This window comes from Eulemur rufifrons, chromosome 16 (genome assembly GCF_041146395.1).
Source record: "Eulemur rufifrons isolate Redbay chromosome 16, OSU_ERuf_1, whole genome shotgun sequence".
NCBI lineage: Eukaryota > Metazoa > Chordata > Mammalia > Primates > Lemuridae > Eulemur > Eulemur rufifrons.
The window spans coordinates 49,548,037-49,568,880 of record NC_090998.1 but is presented as its reverse complement, the minus strand read 5'-3'; the positions used below and the strand labels follow the sequence as shown (position 1 = coordinate 49,568,880).

The following is a 20,844-nucleotide window of genomic DNA, read 5'->3' as shown; positions in this document are numbered from 1 at the left end:
ATTCTCATTATGTTATTCTCTTTTAAAATAAAAACTCCTCAAACACCCCCAAAAGAAATTTATATTTAATAATATGATCATTACATGTAAAAAAATATTTACATGGGCATATTACTAATTCCAACTTACAACATTATCTGTTTTAGTTTTTTAAATAAAGTATTAATAGTTTTAAATTATTTAATTTCTTATGATTATATGCAGTACTCTAAATAAAATGTAAGTTAAAAAAAAAGCAATTTATTGCAAGGAAGGAAACACAGATACCCTCAAAGTAATTTTAATATATGTCATTAACCAAACAATTAATGGAACTAAAATGGGGGTGAAGAATTAAAGTACCAGAATAAAGCAATTCTAAATTGCTCAAATCCCAGAATGGCAATGATTTTAAATAAAGTATTCTGGAATTGAATATATGTACAGATCACATATAATCCAAACAGTTAAAAACATGTCTTACTGAGATATCTATACTTTAGTTTCTTAAAGTGAACTAACTGCATATATATGTGTGTGTGTGTGCGTGTGTACACACACACACACACACACATATATAAATAATTTACTTGAATATAGTCTCTCTAAATTGGGCAGGAGTGCAAACAAATATAGTAGCATACATCTATCTACTTGGTCCCATATTTCAACCAGATCAGTATCCATTGACAATCTGGCTTGGAATAAGTTCTAAAATGATCAGTGTTTCTACAAACCAGGTTCTAAACCAAGAATTCTTGCAAAAGAAGAAAGATTATGTGCTTACCGTATAAAGCTCATTAAGAACCTTCATTAAATCCTCATGAAGTTGGAATGCAATCTCTTTGCTCTGTAATTAAGAAAAAATTAAAGAAGAATATTTAAAAGCACTAATAGAAACTTGTTTCTAAATTATTTGCATCTTAAAAAATCCGCTGACTGAAAATAGAAAAATGTACATAATACAATAGAAAGCCAACATGGCCCTGACATAATAAACACCTTTAGCTGAATGGCCCTTTCTAAACCCCACACAGTACGATGGCCCCCACAGGCTGGAAAGAAGCAAACAAGTGGACAGCCCTGGGGGAATAGCTCCCGCACCATCCAAATCAGACTTTATCAAAACGAGAGAGAAAGTAAGCAGGGTGAAGCATCGTGCTTGCTTAGAAGCTGATGAACTTGAGCATCCAGTCTCCTACCTTGCTTTTTGTCACAAAAGAATTTTGCAGTGTGATTCCCAAAAAGCTAACTTAGAAGCCATAGGGTAAATTAACTCTCCCTGTTCAAAATAATGATGTAATTGACTACAGTTTTAATTTTAAGAAAGCACTTTCAAAGCAGTAAGATGGTAAGTCCACTTAGGGTCTACATACCTTTGCATTTATTTATTTTTTTATTAAGACAAAAGAGCAGAGAGTTTCTTCCACCCAGTTGGTAAAAGACAGCATTGAAAATATTCTTCCTTAGGCTAATTCTGAGAGTTTAATAGAGGAGTATTTGAATATTATTTTCAGAAAAATCCATAAGTTATTTTAAAGAAAATCATATATCTGAATGACTTGTTACTTTATTTTTTGAGCTCATTATGTAATCAGCTACAGAATGAAAAAAATGTGTAGCATGGCTTGATTGACAATTTGAACAATTTAACCACATACACTGGTTCGTGTACGCATTTCCTACTGGACTGTCAGATTGAGGGTAAGGGCTGTATTTTTACCAGCCCTACAATCCCTCAGTGTCCAAGGGGGCACCTAGGATGCAGAATTCAGGGAGGCTCTCAGTCTCACCCTAGTCCTGGCCCAAGTGCATGTATAAACATGAGGTCAGTAGGTCAGGCCTCAAAAAAAAAAAAAAAAAAAAAAAAGACCAAATATGATGAATTGAAGACTCATGGAAGAGAAAATAGTGTAAGAAGATGAAATTAGAGCAGTACCTGAACTTTGAGAAATTAAATTCATTAGCAGCATTTGTCACTGGATTTTCTTGGAGTATCGAAGAGAGTGCTACTGTTTAACAAGCTCTGACAGCTTCTAAAATTCCAAATTGGAGTCAGGGATTTTATGTCTTGCTGTGTCCCTGATATGTGAAGATGTGGGTTAAGAACCACTCAAGAGTAAAAGGAAAGTCACAGTGAGTAAATGAAGCCAGCTGAAACTCATTTTATTTTCCCCAAGTCTTGGTTATTGTGAATGTATACATTACACTACAAATCTCCTATGACTTCAGCTTGGTGTTATTTTAATATCAGCTTTCATTCAAGGACTGAGCCACCAATTTAGAACTTTCTAATGGGATCAAAGGCCACCAAGTAACTCTGCTCAGCTACCCACATTTCAGGTAGCAAGTCCAAAAAGAAAATATTTCTTGGCTAAGACTTCAGAACAATAACAAAATCAAATCCCTCAGGGTCAATTAACCTCAACCCAAGAAAATATTCTAGGGTCAGGTTAAAGATTTAGGTTTGGGATTATAAGGATTCTCCAAGCTACCCTAGGCCAAATATCTTAGAACAAGCAAGACAATTCTTTGTACGTTTCATATTTTGTACGACTTCAGGTAATGAGGTAAAAGAAATCTGGCATCACAGACAGACTGTGCTCTGCCAAGCATACACTTAGATTTTTCTTTCACCTTTCCCCAGTGGCCCTGAAATATAAAAGGTTTGCATGGGAGGCGGTATAATATAATGCTTAAAAGCAAGGGCTATGGAGTCAGAATGCCTGGTCCGAAGGCTCAAAGACTTTGGATCACCCTGTGCCTCGGTTCCTGATCTGCAAAATAAATACGGTTACTGTACCTATCTCACAGGCTTGTTATCAATGTTGAGAAGATACATACATAGCACTTAGAATGGTATATAACACACAATGAATACTCCATAATTGTCATAATTATTTAATTCTTTCACAGACACTGTTTGCAATGGCAACTCCCTTGAGTGAAAATGCCACGTCACATTTTCCTTTCTTTTGGTCTCCTGTGGCATTTATTCCATTGACTTCCATGCAGGAAGGGCCTGGTTGATTTATGTCCCTCCCCATTGCCCTGGCCTTTCGGTTCCTTCAGCTGACTTCTGGCTCCGAAGAACCCCCAAGTATTATGCTCCAGCCCTTGGGCTTTTCTTACATCCATACTCCTTTGCCGTGTGCATATACTAACTTACCTTCCCATGTTCCATTTTCCTAGGGGTCGTACTACTAGTGGTATTGAAGAGATTAATGGAACATCCATTAGGAAATGAATAATTCCTCAAGTCAACATAATAAGATACATACAACTCACGAAAGAGGCCTGTGAGGAGCTGAGCTCCAGTGGGAATTTTAGATTTTGTGAAAAATTGGTGTGGAATTCCTTTCAGTAGGTAGACTCTTGGCTAGCCTCATGACACAGCACCAACATTTCTGCCTATTTGTTCACTTTGAATTAGTCGAAACCCTCCATGGTCTAGTAAATACCTTGAAATTAACCATTTTCTTCCCACCACTACTCCTTTAGTCTGCAAAGGAGTAACCTTTGCAACCTTTGGAGGTTGCAAAAGAACTGGACTGTGCTCTGAAAAGCACTAGTTCCTGTGACCAACATATGAAATGTGAATTCACACATCCTTGTATTTACAGATACTTGGGGAGGACACAACATCAAGTCCCAGTCTGCATGCTGGGCACGTGGACCCTGTCCTCATGGCACGGGAACCATGAAAGGATCACCTCATGTTACCCTCACCCCCACTTTAAATATGTCTCCAATTTATTACAGTAACAACAAGAAACAGTTGTTTCTTCTAAATACTACTCTGGACCCCAAAGAAGCAACCTCTAAACCAAAACACACCTGCTGTGGCATGGTTAGCATATGGCACACTAGATTAATGAACTGAATTCTTGTAATTAGAAAATATCTAGATTGTCAAAAGTCCATCAAAATTCAGTAGGCTAAATATATCTCTGGATTCTATTTCATTAAAAATTTGAAAATAGTGAGAGCAAACCTTGACCCTTGAATAAGAATTACTATGTAAGAAAAATGATACCAATATTAAGGAAAGCAATCAATGTTCCTTCTGTAAATGAAAAAAAAACTTTATGAAACGACGTTATGTTTGAAATAAAGTGTTTTCTATATTATCGGAGATTAGCTAATTTTTTTTTTTTTTTTTTTGAGACAGAGTCTCGCTTTGTTGCCCGGGCTAGAGTGAGTGCCGTGGCGTCAGTCTAGCTCACAGCAACCTCAAACTCCCGGGCTTAAGCGATCCTACTGCCTCAGCCTCCCGAGTAGCTGGGACTACAGGCATGCGCCACCATGCCCAGCTAATTTTTTGTATATATATATTTTAGTTGTCCATATAATTTCTTTCTATTTTTAGTAGAGACGGGGTCTCGCTCAGGCTGGTCTCGAACTCCTGACCTCGAGCGATCCACCCGCCTCGGCCTCCCAGAGTGCTAGGATTACAGGCGTGAGCCACCGCGCCCGGCCAAGATTAGCTAATTAAGATTACTTTTACACTGGGAAGAAAAGGAGAGTCCTCTCAATTGCTTCAGGTACACAGTTGAAAAAAGGAAGAGGTTCCCCGCCCCACATTAATATGAGCCTACATAAGTTCAAATGATGGCAAAACCCTAATACATTTCATTAGGATTCTGAAATTTTGACACAAGGGGAAGGAAAATAGTTAGAACTTCAGTTCTGTTAACATTTATTGAAATGTCTTCCACGTATAAACCCAGAGTTGAATTCCAAGCCTATTTCCAATCGTTTACTATTTATTGTCACTTTGATGTTTCAGATACCTCAAACATAAGCCCCACATTAACAGTCCCTAAGTTTTTCTCTTTTTCCATTATGAAAATGAATTAAGAATATTGTAGAATATTGAAAAATAGAGAACATGACAAAAATTACCACCATTCTGATCTGATGTTTTTCCTTCAAGTTTATTTATTTAAATATTGGTCTGAGTTGTAATCATTCCATTTTAATAACAAAGTATATTTTGCTATTCTTTTTTTAGTTACCATAAAATTTCTATGTACTTATATAATTTTTAGAACCACCACAATGGAATTAATAATAACTACCCAGTAAATGTACATTAACTATTCTTCTATTACAGTTTCCAATGGTTCTGCTACTTTCTACCAGTCAATCACTTATTTATTCATTCAATTTCATCAGTATGTTTTAAGCATTCTAAAATGAAACTGCTGTATTCAAACTACCTTGTCACAGTTCTGCGTACAAGTCAAAGAATTTTGTGAGGCCTCAGTTTTCTCATTGGCAAAAAGTAGATGCTAATCTGTGTCACAAGGTTTTACTGGTATGGTCCTTATGAAACACTTATAACACAAAACATGATCATTATGCTTATCACATTTCTTTCTCTTCTCATAAACAGGGTTTCTTTGAGAGCAGGGACCACATCCTAATAATTATCTTTGTATTCCCAGGGCCTGCCTTGGTGTTTGACACACTATAGGTGCTAGATACACGTCTGGCGAATGAATGGGGCCCAGAGCTGAGTAAGCCCTGGTTTCTGCCCTCCGGAATTCACAGTCTCACGGAGGAGCCAGACGTGCCAAAACAGCTTTCTATAAGGAGTGCTGTGGCAAGTGCTACTACCCTGGGTGGGCCCTGGCCAGGATCCTTGTTCCCAGAGGCCTGCAGGCTTGCTCCCTGGAACCTCCCAGAAAAAAGAGAGATAAAGAACAAAGACCATAATTAATACAACCGCATATAAATATATTGAGCAATCGATCAAGTGATCTTTGGTGTGTTTGGATTAAATGACCAATTCAGAGGGCCTCTGGCCTCTCACAGAGGTATTTTTAAAGTAAATCTATTGTGATGACCAGTCAAGGAATCCTGACCTTATGCTGAGTCAGAGTGGGAGTAGGAGAGAAAGAGGAAAAACAGATTAAATATTTAACGAGACGGTTTCAAATGATTTTAGTGTCTCACGCTCAGTCGGTTTTGGATATAAATTCTGGTTAAAGGGGTCAGGCCATACTTCCATAGCGTATGTGCTTTTAAGTTTCCAAAGCTCATGTTCATATGTCTTTATAATAATACATTGCCTTAATTCACGTACACTCTGAAGACAGAGGCAACTAACTACATCTTCCAAAATGCCTAATGGAAAAAGTTGAGTTGGGCTTAAATGGCCTGAACCAAGTTTCTGCATAATATTTAGTGTTTCCGCACATTCCCCTTCTATCTGTCCAGGGACGTGGTTTTGTATTTATTGGTATCACAACTAAATATCAGAGCATGGAATTGGCCTCATTATCCACTTTATCCCAAGGAGGAAAAAAATGAGTATTCTTTTAGATAAAGCTCCATGCCACTAATTAGAAGGAATCATGGATACTGGGGAACCAGTGCCGCCTTTCAAAGCGAGACGAAGTTTAATCATAAAGAGAACTATCCGGGGCATTTCCTAGAATACTTACTAATGTAATTGCTAGGCACATGTGGCATTCCACAGCCAGGTGAAAAAGGTCTGCTGTTGCTGTGTTTAGCCTGTGAGCAGACAATTTGAAAGGTGCAAATCCCTCATAACCTCCCAGGCAAGAACAGAACTTGAACAGACTGATTCAGTAACTCAAGACTGGAATTTAAAATCCTACATGACATTAAGTAGATGAAACAAGTGTCTTCATTTTCATCTTTCATTTTCTTAACTCTTCAAGAAACACATGCAAGAGTTATTTCTCTACTCAAAAGGCTGATAAATTGAAAATACCTTTTCAGTGTGAGTAAATGAATAACCAGTTAAGGATAAACTCTCAATTAAATTAACATCAGAATGAGTTATAAAACTCTGGTTCAGAGTGTAATGTAACTAAAAAATACCAGAAATATATTTCCCAACTATTTTTTAATATGCTGAACTTTACGAAAATGTAACAATTCAGCTTTATGAACAGTGTCTTATTATTGCCATAATAATATCTTCTTCAGTACATGAACCTGAGTCTACTAATTTACCACCAAAGCCAAATGGCTTTCTCTCCTGTGACAGCCATGAGAGAGCCATGACAGCGGAGATCCAAAGCTACACTGTTCCTCAGTGGGACCAAAAGCTCACATCTACAGCACAGGTGGCCAGGGTTGGGAGTACATTCTGTGAAGCAAATGAGACCACATTGTACAGGCAACCCATGACCCTAGTCTTAATAGTACTGTGGTAAGAAAAATCCAGGGACTATTTACAAAAATAAATCAGTAAGTAGGAGATTTGCTTATGTATAAGTCATCCATTGAATTAGCAAGCAAAGGCAGAGATTCTTTGAGATGTTGATAGATGTTGATATAAATTCATTCATTCATATAGTCACTCATGGATTCACTCATTCATTCCACCAGTTTTTACTGAGTGCCTTCTGTGTGCCTAGGATAGAAAAATGGCCTTACAGTCCAGGAGAGAGACAGAGAGGTAAACAAAACAATTTCAATCCCATCTGATTTATGCTTATTCAAAAAGTTTAAACCAAGAACATCTCTATATTTATATAACTCCTAAACTAAATCCCTAATTTTCTAATCAACTAATTTGTCTTTAAGAATTTAACCTAAATCAGAAAATTCCTTTAAAGATTGATATTTAACCTACTAGTGCCATCTCAGAACTACAGCTCAGTCTATCAATGGATGCATGTAAAGGTACGCTATGGAACAGAAAAAGAAAAAGAAATTCCTACAGAGTAAGTGTCCTTTTCACCAAAAACCTTCGCTCACTGACTAAACTAGAGGCATTTTAAAAATGCTTGTGGCCAGTGGGCAATTGCACATGGAATGACAGCCTATTTGGGGGCCAAAACCCCCCAAAAACCTTTAAAATAGTTCCAGGGTCAGACTTTTTAAATATCTTTAACTTCTCTGATCTTTTCCTCATCTGTGAAATAGGGAAGATAACAGTATATACTCCATAGGGTTGTTATAAGGAGTAAATGAGATACCCATGGTTATGTGCTTAATAAAGTGCCTGGTTCATGTTAAGCATTCCACAAATGTTAGTTCTTACTGTCATTATGATGCTATTATCAATCCAGCATCATATTCTTGTTTTATCTCATGAAGTCACTTTCTTTCTAAATGCTAATGCAACAGTCTATTCATATCAACTTTCAAATCAGGATGTCTTAGTCAATTCAACATAATTTAAGACTTACTTTTTAGAATACTTAACTGTGTTTATGGTACTATATCAAGGAGGATAAAGTCCATTCCAGAGAGTATTGCACAAGTACAACAAAGCAGAACTGTAATTCTGAGAGCCCTTGCTGACTTTAGACTGCAATAACTGTTAGAAGGTCTTTCCTAGGATAAAGTAAACCTGTTTCCACTTAAGTTCCGCCAATTGGTCTCGACTTCTACAGCCTGACAGAGTAGGCGCGCCGATGTCATCTTCTATATGACAGATTTTCAAATTGAAATCAGCTTTTGTGTCCTAGCTAAGGTTTACTTTGTACTAAATGTTTTCAGTGTCTTTCACTGTTTCGTATGTGACACAGTTTAAAGAAATTAGAGTGAATTCTCCTTGCCTCCCAGATAATTGTTCATTGTTTTGCAGCTAATGGTAGTAAGTGTACATTTTTTTTCTGTTCTTCAAGGGGTGGAGACTAAGATCTTGGGAGGATTAGGAAGCAAAATACACACCTCTCAGTGACTTCCAGTCACTTGCAATTGCCCTGTTTTGTGAGTCAGTCCAAACCCATGTCTGCGTAGTTAATGCAAACCCAAGAATCTTGGAAGCAGGGTTAGAATCTTTTTCCAACAAGCCAAAGAACTATCAGCTAAAGAAGTAGAAGCTTTAAGAAAATCTGATTAGTATGGACTTAATAGCAGTATTCTGGATTTAAATTACTGACAGGGCTTTTATGAAACAGCAGCAACAACAAAAATCCATTCAATTCATTCTTAATGTACATGGATGAGAACTTTGTGAAGACAACATCATTACAAGTATGGAACTATGCTCTGGCCATAATTCACATGATAGGGTAAAAATTACCACCCAGATAACTAATGCAACAGCTTCCTCAGTCGTTCCCCAAGAAAAGTTTCTTCCCATTCCAATTTATTCATCACAATGCTTTCAAAGAAACAAAGGTGATTATGTCATATCCCTGCCTAGATGACACACACAGTTTCCTCAAACTGAGATTCAAAATTCTTGCATTCTGCCCCCCCCATCTTTCCAGACCTGAGATAGCAATTAGCGCACTATTTACTCTTCACCATGCTACAAGCTACACTCCTAACACCAGCCAGCTGTGTAACAGATGTGAGCTTTTGGTCTAGACAAAGAAGTGTCCTAACACATCTTTACAACACACTACTGTTAAGGAGTGGGTAGGTGGGGCCACCAAGAGTCCCATCCACCATCTATCTTCCCCTGGCATCGTTTCCTAGATAAGTGCTAGGCTTGATCAGAAACCCGGGACCTTGTCCTTGCTGGTTTCTCTGTACAGAACAATGTACCTTTTCCAATTCCTCTGTAAAACCCCACCAAGTTTAAGAGCTTGATCAAATGTCATTCTCTCGGTGACAGAAGAGAATGACATTCTCCTAGGCAGAATATCTTATTCAATCCTCTGTGCCCTCTTGGTCTTAGGTCCTATTTTTGTGAGAGCAGTTACCAATTTTAATATAATTTTTATGTCTCCATGGCCTTCCTTTACTGGATTCTAAGATCCCATGGGGTACCAGTTGGAGATCTGTGTCTTATTTTTGTGACCCTAGCACCCGCCATTGTGCCTACCACAGCAATAAAGGTTTGTTGAATTAATAATGAAATACAGTGTCTATTCTGTTTTAGAAAAGAAAGCTAATTTCAGTAAAGTTATGTTTCAGACGCAAATGAAAAGGGAAGCAAAAGTTACAATGGATTTTTCATGACTGTTCAGTACAATGATTACACCTTGTCGAATAATAAAAGTTGATTATTGTAGTACACCCCTGTGATCTCCATTTTTTGAGCTAAAGAGATAAAAATTTTATGGATATGTTTATTCAAGCCAGTGCATTAGCTAGTTATAGTTCTATGCGTTTATTTGGAACTATTAAAGTTTAAAAAGTAAAAATGGTACAGATATTTATTTACTATTAATTATGGAACATTACTGTTTTTTCACAATCTAAACAGTTCGAATCTCCAGTGTCAAAATCTTTTATTTTTATAGGTTTCTAGGTTGATCTGACAAAGTATTTAATTGGTAAAATTTCTTCTTATTTAGCTCCTTCTCTAATAACGAGAAAATATTTTTTTTCCTTTGATTGAGATTTAAAAGGTACAGAAATAAATCTGACAGCAATATTCAGTATCTGTTTTGCAAATGCGTATTTTTGGGTTGCTATAATCCAAGGTATCACAAATTCAAATATTTGCTATATGTGCAATCTCCCCCAATATGGCATTTCTTGCAGCTGCTGGAAATCTTTTAGAATCCCACCATGTGGAATTAAACATAGTCTTCAACTGGTAAGAAATCTTGGCTAGCAACCAGAATACTGTTCTTAGGTTGCTTTAGAATTTGTTGATCTCAACTGCAGATACCTCGACATATGGTAGGAATGTTCTCTCCCCATCAGTTCCTTTCTAAAGGCAGAAACTTCCTTCTTGGATGAAAAGAATCGGTAAGGATTCAGTGTGTCTATGGGTTTTTGAAAATGAACTTGATTAAGTGCTGGTCTTTTATAAATAACTGAACCTGAATAAACCTGGCTCTCAATAATATTTTTTTATTCTTTTTTTTTTTTTTTTTTTATGAGACAGGAGGGACTGGGTGTCTTTTGACCTACCTCATGTTTGTTCATTTAATTTAGAGTTGTAAACCCTATGACTGACAGACAAACAAACCTGGAATATTTCTTTAAAATAAGAAATCTGAGAAGATGGAAGACTCAATTAATTTAGCTGTGATCCCGGCACTTTGGGAGGTCAAGGATGGGGATGACTTGAAGCAAGGAGTTTGAGACCAGCTTGAATAACATAGTGAGACCCCATTTCTACAAAAAATTTAATTAGTAGGCATGGTGGCATGGGCTGTAGTCCTCACTACTTGGGAGGCTGAGGTGAAAAGATTGCTTGAGACCAGGAGTTCGAGGCTGCAGTGAGCTATGATCGCACCACTGCACTCTGACCTGGGCCACAGAGTGAGACTCTGTCTCAAAAAAGAAAAACAACAATAACAGCAAAAAATAATTTAGATAAATATTTCTAAACTGGGGCCAATTTTGCCCCAAGAGGACATTTGGCAATGTATGAAGACCTATTTGGCTGTTGCAATCTGTGAGGTGTTGCTAGCACGTAGAGGGTTGAGAATCCCATAGTCATTTGAATTGATATTTCTCCATAAGTGATGTATCATTTTTCACTGCTTTCAATATTTTTTCTTTGTCTTTAATTTTCAGTTTGATTATGATGTGTCTGGCTATGGACTTCTTTGGGTTCATCTGGTTTGGTTTTGATGACCTTTTTGAATGTGTAGGTTTATGTCATCTGCCGAATGTGGGACATTTTCTTGCATTTATTTTTCAAATATTTTTTCTGCCCCACACTCTTTCTCCTCTCCTTTGGAAACTCTGCTGACACCTTTTGGTATCATCTCAAGGGTCCCTGAGGCTTTGTTCATTTTTTTATATCTTTTTTCTTTCTCTTGTTCAGTTGGATAATTTCTGTTTAATCTACTTCAAGTTCACTATTTCTTCCCTCTGTTATCTCCATTCTGCTATTGAGCCCATCTAGTGAGTTTTTAAAATTTCAATTACTGCATTTTTCAGTTTTAAAATTTCCATTTGGTTCTTCTTCATATCTTCTATCTCTTTGCTGAGACTTTCTATCTTTCCATTTCTTTCTTTTTTTTTGAGACAGAGTCTCACTTTGTTGCCCGGGCTAGAGGCTGTGGCGTTAGCCTAGCTCACAGCAACCTCAAACTCCTGGGCTCAAGCAATCCTAGTGCCTTAGCCTCCTGAGTAGCTGGGACTACAGGCATGCACCACCATGCCCAGCTAATTTTTTCTATATATTTTTAGTTGTCCAGCTAATTTCTTTCTATTTTCAGTAGCGATGGGGTCTCGCTCTTGCTCAGGGTGGTCTCGAACTCCTGGGCTTAAATGATCCACCCACTTCAGCCTCCCAGAGGGCTAGGATTACAGGCATAATGACTCTACCAAGAGTATTTGCCCTTACTTCTTGGAACATTTTTATCATGGTTGCCTTAGAAGTCTTTGTTAAATAATTCAAACATTTGTGTCATCTCAGAACTGGTATCTGTTGATTGTTTTTCCCAGGTGAGTTGGAGGTTTTCCTGGTTCTTTGTATGCTGAATAATTTTGGATTGTATTCTGGATATTTTGAATATTATGTTATGAGACTGAGTGTTGTATAATCCACATATAAAATATTGATATTTTTGTTTTATCAGGAAATTAATGTCATTGGATTCAGCATACAAATTCTGACCAGTTTCTTTGGGTTGTGGTTTCAATGTCCATTCTGTTTCTAACACCTCTGCAGTGCTGTGTGGTCAGCTGGGAGATTCCTCTGTTCTGGGCTGGGTTGGCTGTGTTCTCTCTTGCATTTTTGTCCAGCAGGGGTCTTAGATGATCTAAGATGTGCTCAATCCTATGTCTAGTAGTTGATTGGCCATCACTTACTGGACAGTTGTCCTTCATGTGGTCTTGCTCCTCATCCAGCAAGCCAGCTCGGATTTGTTTACATTTGGTCTCGTGGCTCCAAAAACATCAAGAGAGAGCAAGCCCCAGTGTGAGAGCACTTGTCTAGCACCCGCTTGCCTCACATTAACTATTGTCCCATTGTCCAAAGCAAGCCATGTGGCCAAGCCAAAGTCAGTGTGGGTGAGGACAACTTAAGGGAGTGGACAGAGGAAAGAGGATCATTTGGGCCAATTTGCATACAGTCTATCACAACTAAGTGTATAGCCAGGAAAGTACACTATATGTTTAAGATTGCTCTTCAGTTCCTTTTTAAAATGAACAACAACTTGATTGTATAGAGAATATTGGGGTCGTAACTTGCCCTCAGTTGTTTTTGTAGGTTTTGCACCATTGTCTTCTGACATTTAACATTACATCTAAGACTTAATCTGGGTTCTTTTTGGGAAAGAGGACATTTTTATGAGATGATTGTAGGATTCATTCAAGCCTGAAGCTTGAAAGTACTACTAAGATATATTTATGTGTTTCTCTTTTCAGTAAGTTCATCTGAAAACTCATTGTCTATTTTCAGACTGTGATATTTTCTCAAGTGGGAAATTTTTCTCATATTACATTTCTTTTATTTTTAATTCTCAGTCTCTCCCGGGGTTGTTTAGAATCTTCTCTATTTTTTTCAAACCTTATGGTCCCCACAGACTACTCTTCTCTTGCTCGTCAACATGTCCAATGTCACAAAGGAACAGGAACAGAAAATTCACCAATGTCCTGCGCCCCACCTACAAAATGATCTGCATCACCAAATACAATCTCTTCTCTCCAAACTGAGTCTCTCACCACAGGCTAAGCCCTCTGCCTGTTCTTTGGATCCCATTCTCTGCCACCTTTGTAGGGAATTGGATCAATCAATTACACCTGTTCTCTCCTAACATTTTGAGATTTCTCTTTTTGTGGCTTCTTCCCTTCAACACTTTTATTTTATTTTATTTTGTTTATTTTTTTGAGACAGGGTCTCACTCTGTTGCCCAGGCTAGGGTACAGTGGCATGATCACAGCTCACTGTCACCTCGAACCACTGGGCTCAAGCAATCCTTCTGCCTCAGCCTCCCAAGTAGCTGTGACTACAGGCATGTGGAACCATGCCCGGCTAATTTTTTTTTTTTTTTTGTAGAGATGGGGTCTCGCTCTGTTGCCCAGGATGGCCCTCAACATTTTTAACTAGCTCCATTTTCACATCTTAAAAAAAAAAAAAAAAAAAAACTACCACAAAAAACCCTTTCTTGACCCATGGTCTCTTTCAAATACCTCTAATATCTCTTTTCCTTTACACAGGCCAATTTCCAGACAATATTGTCCACATCTTCTGTCCTGACTTGCTCACCATCTTACTACTCAATCCCTACCATTCTGCTCCGTTAGCTTTTGCTAAGATCACTGGTGACCCTTTCAGTGGACAAGTCTCAGACTTTATCATACTGACCACTTCCTCTTTGCAGCATTTTCTTCACTTAGCTTCCCAGACACCTCACTCTCCTGGGTGTCTTCCCACTTTCCTGGCCGATCCTTCTCAGTCACTTTACAGGATACTTTTCTTCCTCTCATCTTTTAATTGCTGGTTTTGCTGAAAGTTTTTCTTGGATATTCGTCCCTTCTCACCCTGTATCTTTTTTCAGGTTTACCTTGACCACTCCCAGGATTTTAATTACCAGCCACATGTTGAAGATTCCTAACTCTCCAGTCTTGATCTCTCTCCTGAAGTTCTTGGTCTGCTTATGGGACTTCCTTACCCAGTTATCCGCAGGCACATCCAAAACTAAACTGACTGTCTTTTCCACAATCCCTTTCCCATCACAACCTCTGTGCCCAAACCTCCTCCTCTCATGGGAGGCCTACAACCCTGACAACTGCAAAAGCTAGGTGGTACCTCCGCTGCTCCTTCTGAGTCTCCTCTTCTCTCCCTCCCCAGCCAATCAATCACCAAGACCTATACATTCTGTCCCCAACACACTGCTCAACTCTGTCTGCTCCTCTGTCTCCACTGCCACAACCAGGGAGAGCATCCTCGTCTCTCAACTGGATTCAGTCCAATAGCTTCATCTTATCACCTTTCCATCCACTGTCCACGCTCTACACACACTGAAAGCTGATCACGTCACTACCGTGGTTAAGCCTGTGAATTGTTATCACTGCTTTTAGGATAAATTCTCACACCTCAATATAACCTTTAATCTTCTTTTCTTTTTTTTCAATTTTACCCACTACATGAATGACTTGGTAATCTTGACTTCTTCTTACTGCTCCTATCATACCCCTTGTCATCTGGCCTCTCTCATTCTTTGATTCACCCACAAAGGACATCCCTTTTTTCCTTAAAATCTGTGTTCGCTCACACATCTGGTTCTTCATACATGCTGTTTCTTCCTAGAACAGTTTTCTACTTTCCGGCCACCTTATCCTCCTTGCTCTCACTGGCCTCATCCAGCTAACTCTTAATAATATATTTAAATTGTGTCTTTCCCGAACCCCAAATCATAAGAAGCAAGGGGTGTCTCTATGGATCTGTACAATGAACATGCTGTTCTATAATCAGGATTTTAATTGTCTATTCCTCTCCTACACCCACCCCCACTGTAAGATCCAAGGGGCAGGGACAATGTCTGTCTTGGTCACTGCTGTATCCTCAGCATCTTGACACATGCCTGAGAAGGCTTCAATAAGTGCTTAAAAACTACAGCATAATTTTAAAGGGACTATGATTCTTCCCTGTTTATTCATACTTATCTCTGTAACTATGTGCATAATTATCCCTCTAAGAAAGTCCTTGCTTCCCTGGCATTGTCTTAAGAGTCAAATAGGAGGCTGAACTTGATTTTGAGAGACAGTTCTTGACTAGTTTTTACACGGAATGGATTGCAGATATCTCAAGGAATTGATGAAAAAAGAATGTAGGCCAGGCGCGGTGGCTCACGCCTGTAATCCTAGCACTCTAGGAGGCCAGGGCGGGTGGATCATTTGAGCTCAGGAGTTCAAGACCAGTCTGAGCAAGAGTGAGACCTCATCTCTACTAAAAAAATAGAAAGAAATTAGCTGGACAACAAAAAATATATAGAAAAAATTAGCTGGGCATGGTGGCCCATGCCTGTAGTCCCAGCTACTCAGGAGGCTGAGGCAGGAGGATTGCTTGAGCCCAGGAGTTTGAGGTTGCTGTGAGCTAGGCTGACACCATGGCACTCTAGCCCAGGCAACAGAGAGAGACTCTGTCTCCAAAAAAAAAAAAAAAAAAAAAAATTCAATATGTTCATTGTATAAAATCAGTAGTTAAGCAAACAGAAGAAAATAAAAGTAACTTATAAGTACCCATTTAAAATAATTTGCACTTCCAGATTCTAACTTAAAATAAGTTCAAATGCTTTTTGACACCTATTCTCAATATAATTATGTGTTCAACTATAGTGATGCATCACTTAACGTCAGGGATATGTTCTGAGAAATGTGTTGTTAGATGACTTTGTCACTGTACATACTTACATGTAAGTACACTCCACGATGTCTGCACAAAGAGGATGTGGTATTACCGACTACACACCTAGACCTATGTATAGCCTATTACTCCTAGGTGCCAAATGTGTACAGCATGTTACTGTAAGTACTGTAGGAAACTGTAACACAATTGTAAGTATTTGCGTATCTAAACATATCTAAACATAGAAAAGGTACAGTAAAAATACAGTAATGAAAAACAAAAAATGGAACACTTACATAGGGCAGCTCCATTACAATCTTATGAGATTACCACCATATCTGCAATCCATCATTGACCAAAATGTGGTTTTGTGGGGCATGACTGTACTAACATTAGAGTGTTGGTAACAAAGTATCAAACTCTGTGACAAAATGTTAACTTAGCTGGCATAGCTGTGTTTTTTAAATTGTTATATCAAGTTTTCAAGGAGACATGCATATATCATCTGCTTAATGTCCTTTTAACTGTTTGATAAAGCTTCTAAACTTATGGTGAATGCTCTTATATTGCACCTCACCTGCTAAATTTATAATCAGGCCAATCACATATGTCCTGTTGTTACTAAGTAATAAAGGCAACAATCTAAATCCAAGAACAGCAGCACCAATTAAGTGCTATTCACTGAGTACTTACTATGTGCCCACCATCATGATAAGCAATTTATAAATACAAATTAAAAAGATTTGCTAAAATATTTCATAAAATTACATCATCATAAGAGATGATAGTTTGGTTTTGATCTATTTCTTTAAAAAAAAAGCTAGTCATAGGGTCGACAAAACCCGAGAGAACCAGCTAGCAGCGGTAGCTTGAACTATTCCTATTCATCCAGGCCCTATCAATAATTAAGCTGTCCCTTGAGGCCACCAGAATCCCATTTAATTCTTCTGCTACACTGCACTAAAATGCTTTGAAAAAGTTCTTCTTGTTATATTATTTACTACCGTTGCATAAGCATACTAAGTCACACGTAATAGCTCTCTGCTAATAAAATAGTCAATATATTTTTCAGAGGATATATAACTCATTAGTAAATCACAGTCATGGCCATCAGTACTCCAGAAAGGCAAAAAGTAAGAACTTCATTCAAGACATGAAATTCTAACAATATTCTAAGTCCACCCTCTGACCCAATAATTCTATTTCAAGGAATATAGCATAAGAAAAAAAAAAAATCATAGATGTGTGAACGATTTAAACGTCCAAAACCAGAAACATATAGTGAAGCACTATGCATGCATGAAGTATCCTATATTAAAATATTAATTCCAGACATGCTAATAATATTTTACATGAAAGGGCAGGTTCCCAAGCCACATGCAATGAAATTTCAATTTTGTGAAATACATATGGATGTTTATATATTTTACATATGTGTGTATACATACACATATGAAAAGATATAGCCCAAAATATTAACAGTAGGTAGTGTTAAATATGGGGATTTGTTATTTCTCTTTTTATACCTTTTTATATTTATAGTGTTTTCTAAATTTCTACAATGAATATATATTTTTATATTCAAAAATAGATTTTTTTTCTGTACACATATAGATTGGTAATTTTCAGATGTTTTAAAACTTATGGACCTTTTCTTTCAAAACAAAGTCAGTGCCTTAGAGATCTATAGTAGACTATCTTTTATTAACTTATACTAAAGCTTCTGTTTGAATATTAACCTATTTTAAATGGTCTATTTCAAAGCACAGCTTTTTTCTCCAAGAAATATCTTTGGTTTGGCTGGCTTTGATCAAAATAAAAAATGACTTCAAATCTTACTAGTAATCTCTCCTACCTTTCAGATTAAGCCACACAATCAGTAATATCAAAAGTGAGTTAACTAAATTCCTGTGAGTGTGATTCTGATAACCTATGGCACTTATGGCAAAGGGGGATCATTCTCAGTGGCTTGGGGCCAGTCTCGGCTGCTTTGGGCCCCTCCCTGTAACTTGTATGATTGACAGATTTTGCTGCCTTATCTCAGGAATATCATTATTTAGGATTTTCATAAGAAATAAATAGCGCCAAGAACCACAGTGTTTTATTTCTCAGAAGTTTCTGATCCTTTGCATTGAGTGACCTCTCCAATTACCACCAAAAAATAACAACAGAGTCTACAGTAGCTATCAACTATCTAAGACATAGGGATAAAGATAAGAATACATGCTAGTCAGCCTGGCTCTGCAACTTTCATCCATGAGCATTTTGTTTCCTTGTCCCTAAAGTGTGGATTATAATACCTGTTCATTGGGCAGCCGTGAGGACGTGTGAGCGAGGACAGTGGTTGGTGCACAGTAAAAGCCGAGTAAGTGGGAGCTTCTAGATGTCATTATTATTGGTGAAGAAACAAAATAAAGTATACTTGTGCGTGTATTTATGCAAACCAAGGAAAGACAAAAACATATAATAATCTTAAAACTATCCATAGGGAAATGACAGAATTCAAGATATTTTAAAACACAGAGATAATTTAATATATTTAAATACCACCATTTTTATGGTATTCCCTCTAAACTACATACTTCTACTAATGTTCTTAAAATTGGTAAATAAGATATTTTGATTAGTTGCTCAACTAAAGTGATTACTGCAAGCTGGCTGTAGCCTGCCCTGCAACTGTGACTGCTGACATTAATTACATTTTTATGTGCAGCATATGAGCTGCACATTTTCTGGCTGCAGCACCAAGCCAGCTGCAGAGCACCCTCTTTCAGCATGAGTAATGGAAACAAGCAAGCAAAGCCTCGTGACTGCGGGAGGCAGGGCTGAAGAACGGGGCAAGAGGCACATCAGCCTCTGTTCTGTGGGAAAGAAGTGAGGGTTGATAATGAAATAAAACCTTGTGTCCGAGGAGTTCCCAAATTCTGACTTTCTCCTAAGATGGTTAAGCAGAACTAAGGAAGGTCAAAACAGAGCCCTCTCCTGTCCATGTTTACATTGTCGACACCTAATGGAGGGTCTGGAATTAAATAACTCTTCTTGTTGAATGCATGAAAAAATCCATTAATTCAGCTACAAGCAATGATGCTGTGAGGGCATTTGTCAAAATCTGCTTATAAATATGGTTTGGAACTTCATAATCATAAGTGATAAAATATCATCACCTGGAGGTGTTTTTCACATATATATGTGCCATACAGTCTCCCTAGAATGAGGATATATTTAGTATAATACCTGGTATAATCTCACATTATATAATTATGGCAGGTATATGGGATAAGTGTTCACAATATAGATAATAAAGATACTAGCTAAAAGTTACGTAGGACTTATTAAATCCAGAAACTGGAATAAGTTGCTTTCCATGTATAACTCATGAATCCTCTACACAACTATCTGGAATAGTTTATTACATTAATAGGTCATTATACACACATTATAGATGCAGAAGCTGAGGCTTACTTAGGTTTACAAATACTTCCAAGTCCACATAGCTACTAGCAAAGCCAAGGTTCATACCCAGAATACCTGATTTCAGAGCCTAAAAGCTGAATTACTATGTTATTCTGACCAATGGGCTTCATTTAGAGTTTTAAAGGTCTAAATCTGAAATATACAATATTTCAATAATTGGGTATTGTTGTTGTTTTTAAAAACCTTCTCTTTTTCTACCTGTTGAAAACTTTCTGTCAAGCTTAGGCACCTATGGCTATCACTGGTTCTGTTGTAATTAAGATGTAAGTCTTGAAGCTGTTCCCCATAACTATGCATGGAATTAGGTATTCCTACACATGTCTTCTTGATGACTATATCCATGTGTGGATACAAAAACATTCCTGGATTTACCTGCTCCAAACTCCTTATTTGACCTAACAGTTAGGGGAAAAGGATTTTCTGCCATTGACTAAATTGAGTAAGATACAGTCCAAACTACAGTATCAAGCACACAGCACCTATCTGGATCTCAGCACAGACATGGGATAGGTTTGAAAAATGAGGAGGTCTCAAAATCTTCTCCCAAGAGAGATAAGCATTAGCTCACTAAGGACTCCACAGCAGTTCTAAAGGCTGCCTCGGACCAACTCTGATGATTTCTTTCCATTTTGACAGAAAGTAGGCTTCTAACTGAGAACCATAACAATGAAAGACGAGCTGGAAAAAAGGAAGGTCGATGATGGGAAAAAAAAAAAAAAAAAAGACAGAAAAGACTAGCCTTGCTTTCTAATCTAAGGGGACCTGAAATTCTTTGGACTTGATTAGATACAGGTTCTGGCTTCCTATTCTTTCGATGACAAATGTGTCCTAGTGGGTTGATCTGGCTGCACAGTAAGCCCTTGGTCTCTCTTGCTCTTTCTTCTTTCAGCAATAACACAGAGGGAAAGGTGAGGTGTGTAGTCACTGTATTCAGTTGAGGTAGGTGGATTTTGATACCTGTAACTGTAATCACTATTACCCTTCCAGCTGGCCAGCAATGGTCAGAAGGGAGAAGGTTGTTCACAAGGCATGGAGTGTGGAGCATTCACCCTGCTCGATGCCAAAGTAGCCAGGAATCCACTGTAAATAAGCAGTTTCCAAGGACTGTACTTCTTTGAGTCCCAGAAAATCTGAATAAGAAAACTCCTAGGTGGCAAACAAGCAGACATTCTCTCTCTCTCTCTCTCTCTCTCTCTCTCTGTGTGTGTGTGTGTTTACTGTGCATTTCCCAGACCTCTCTTCAAGAG

The 20,844-nt window shown here is 37.8% G+C and overlaps 1 protein-coding gene across 2 annotated transcripts in view; it reads right to left on the bottom strand.

The window, feature by feature from the left end:
- Positions 1–20,844, bottom strand: part of SRGAP1 (SLIT-ROBO Rho GTPase activating protein 1) — a 253,270-nt gene that overhangs the window by 100,216 nt on the left and 132,210 nt on the right. For both annotated transcript variants that reach the window (XM_069489992.1, XM_069489993.1), the window contains exon 4: positions 767–829. In XM_069489992.1, coding sequence (XP_069346093.1) covers positions 767–829 — 63 coding nt within the window. The remainder of the gene's footprint in view (positions 1–766; positions 830–20,844) is intronic.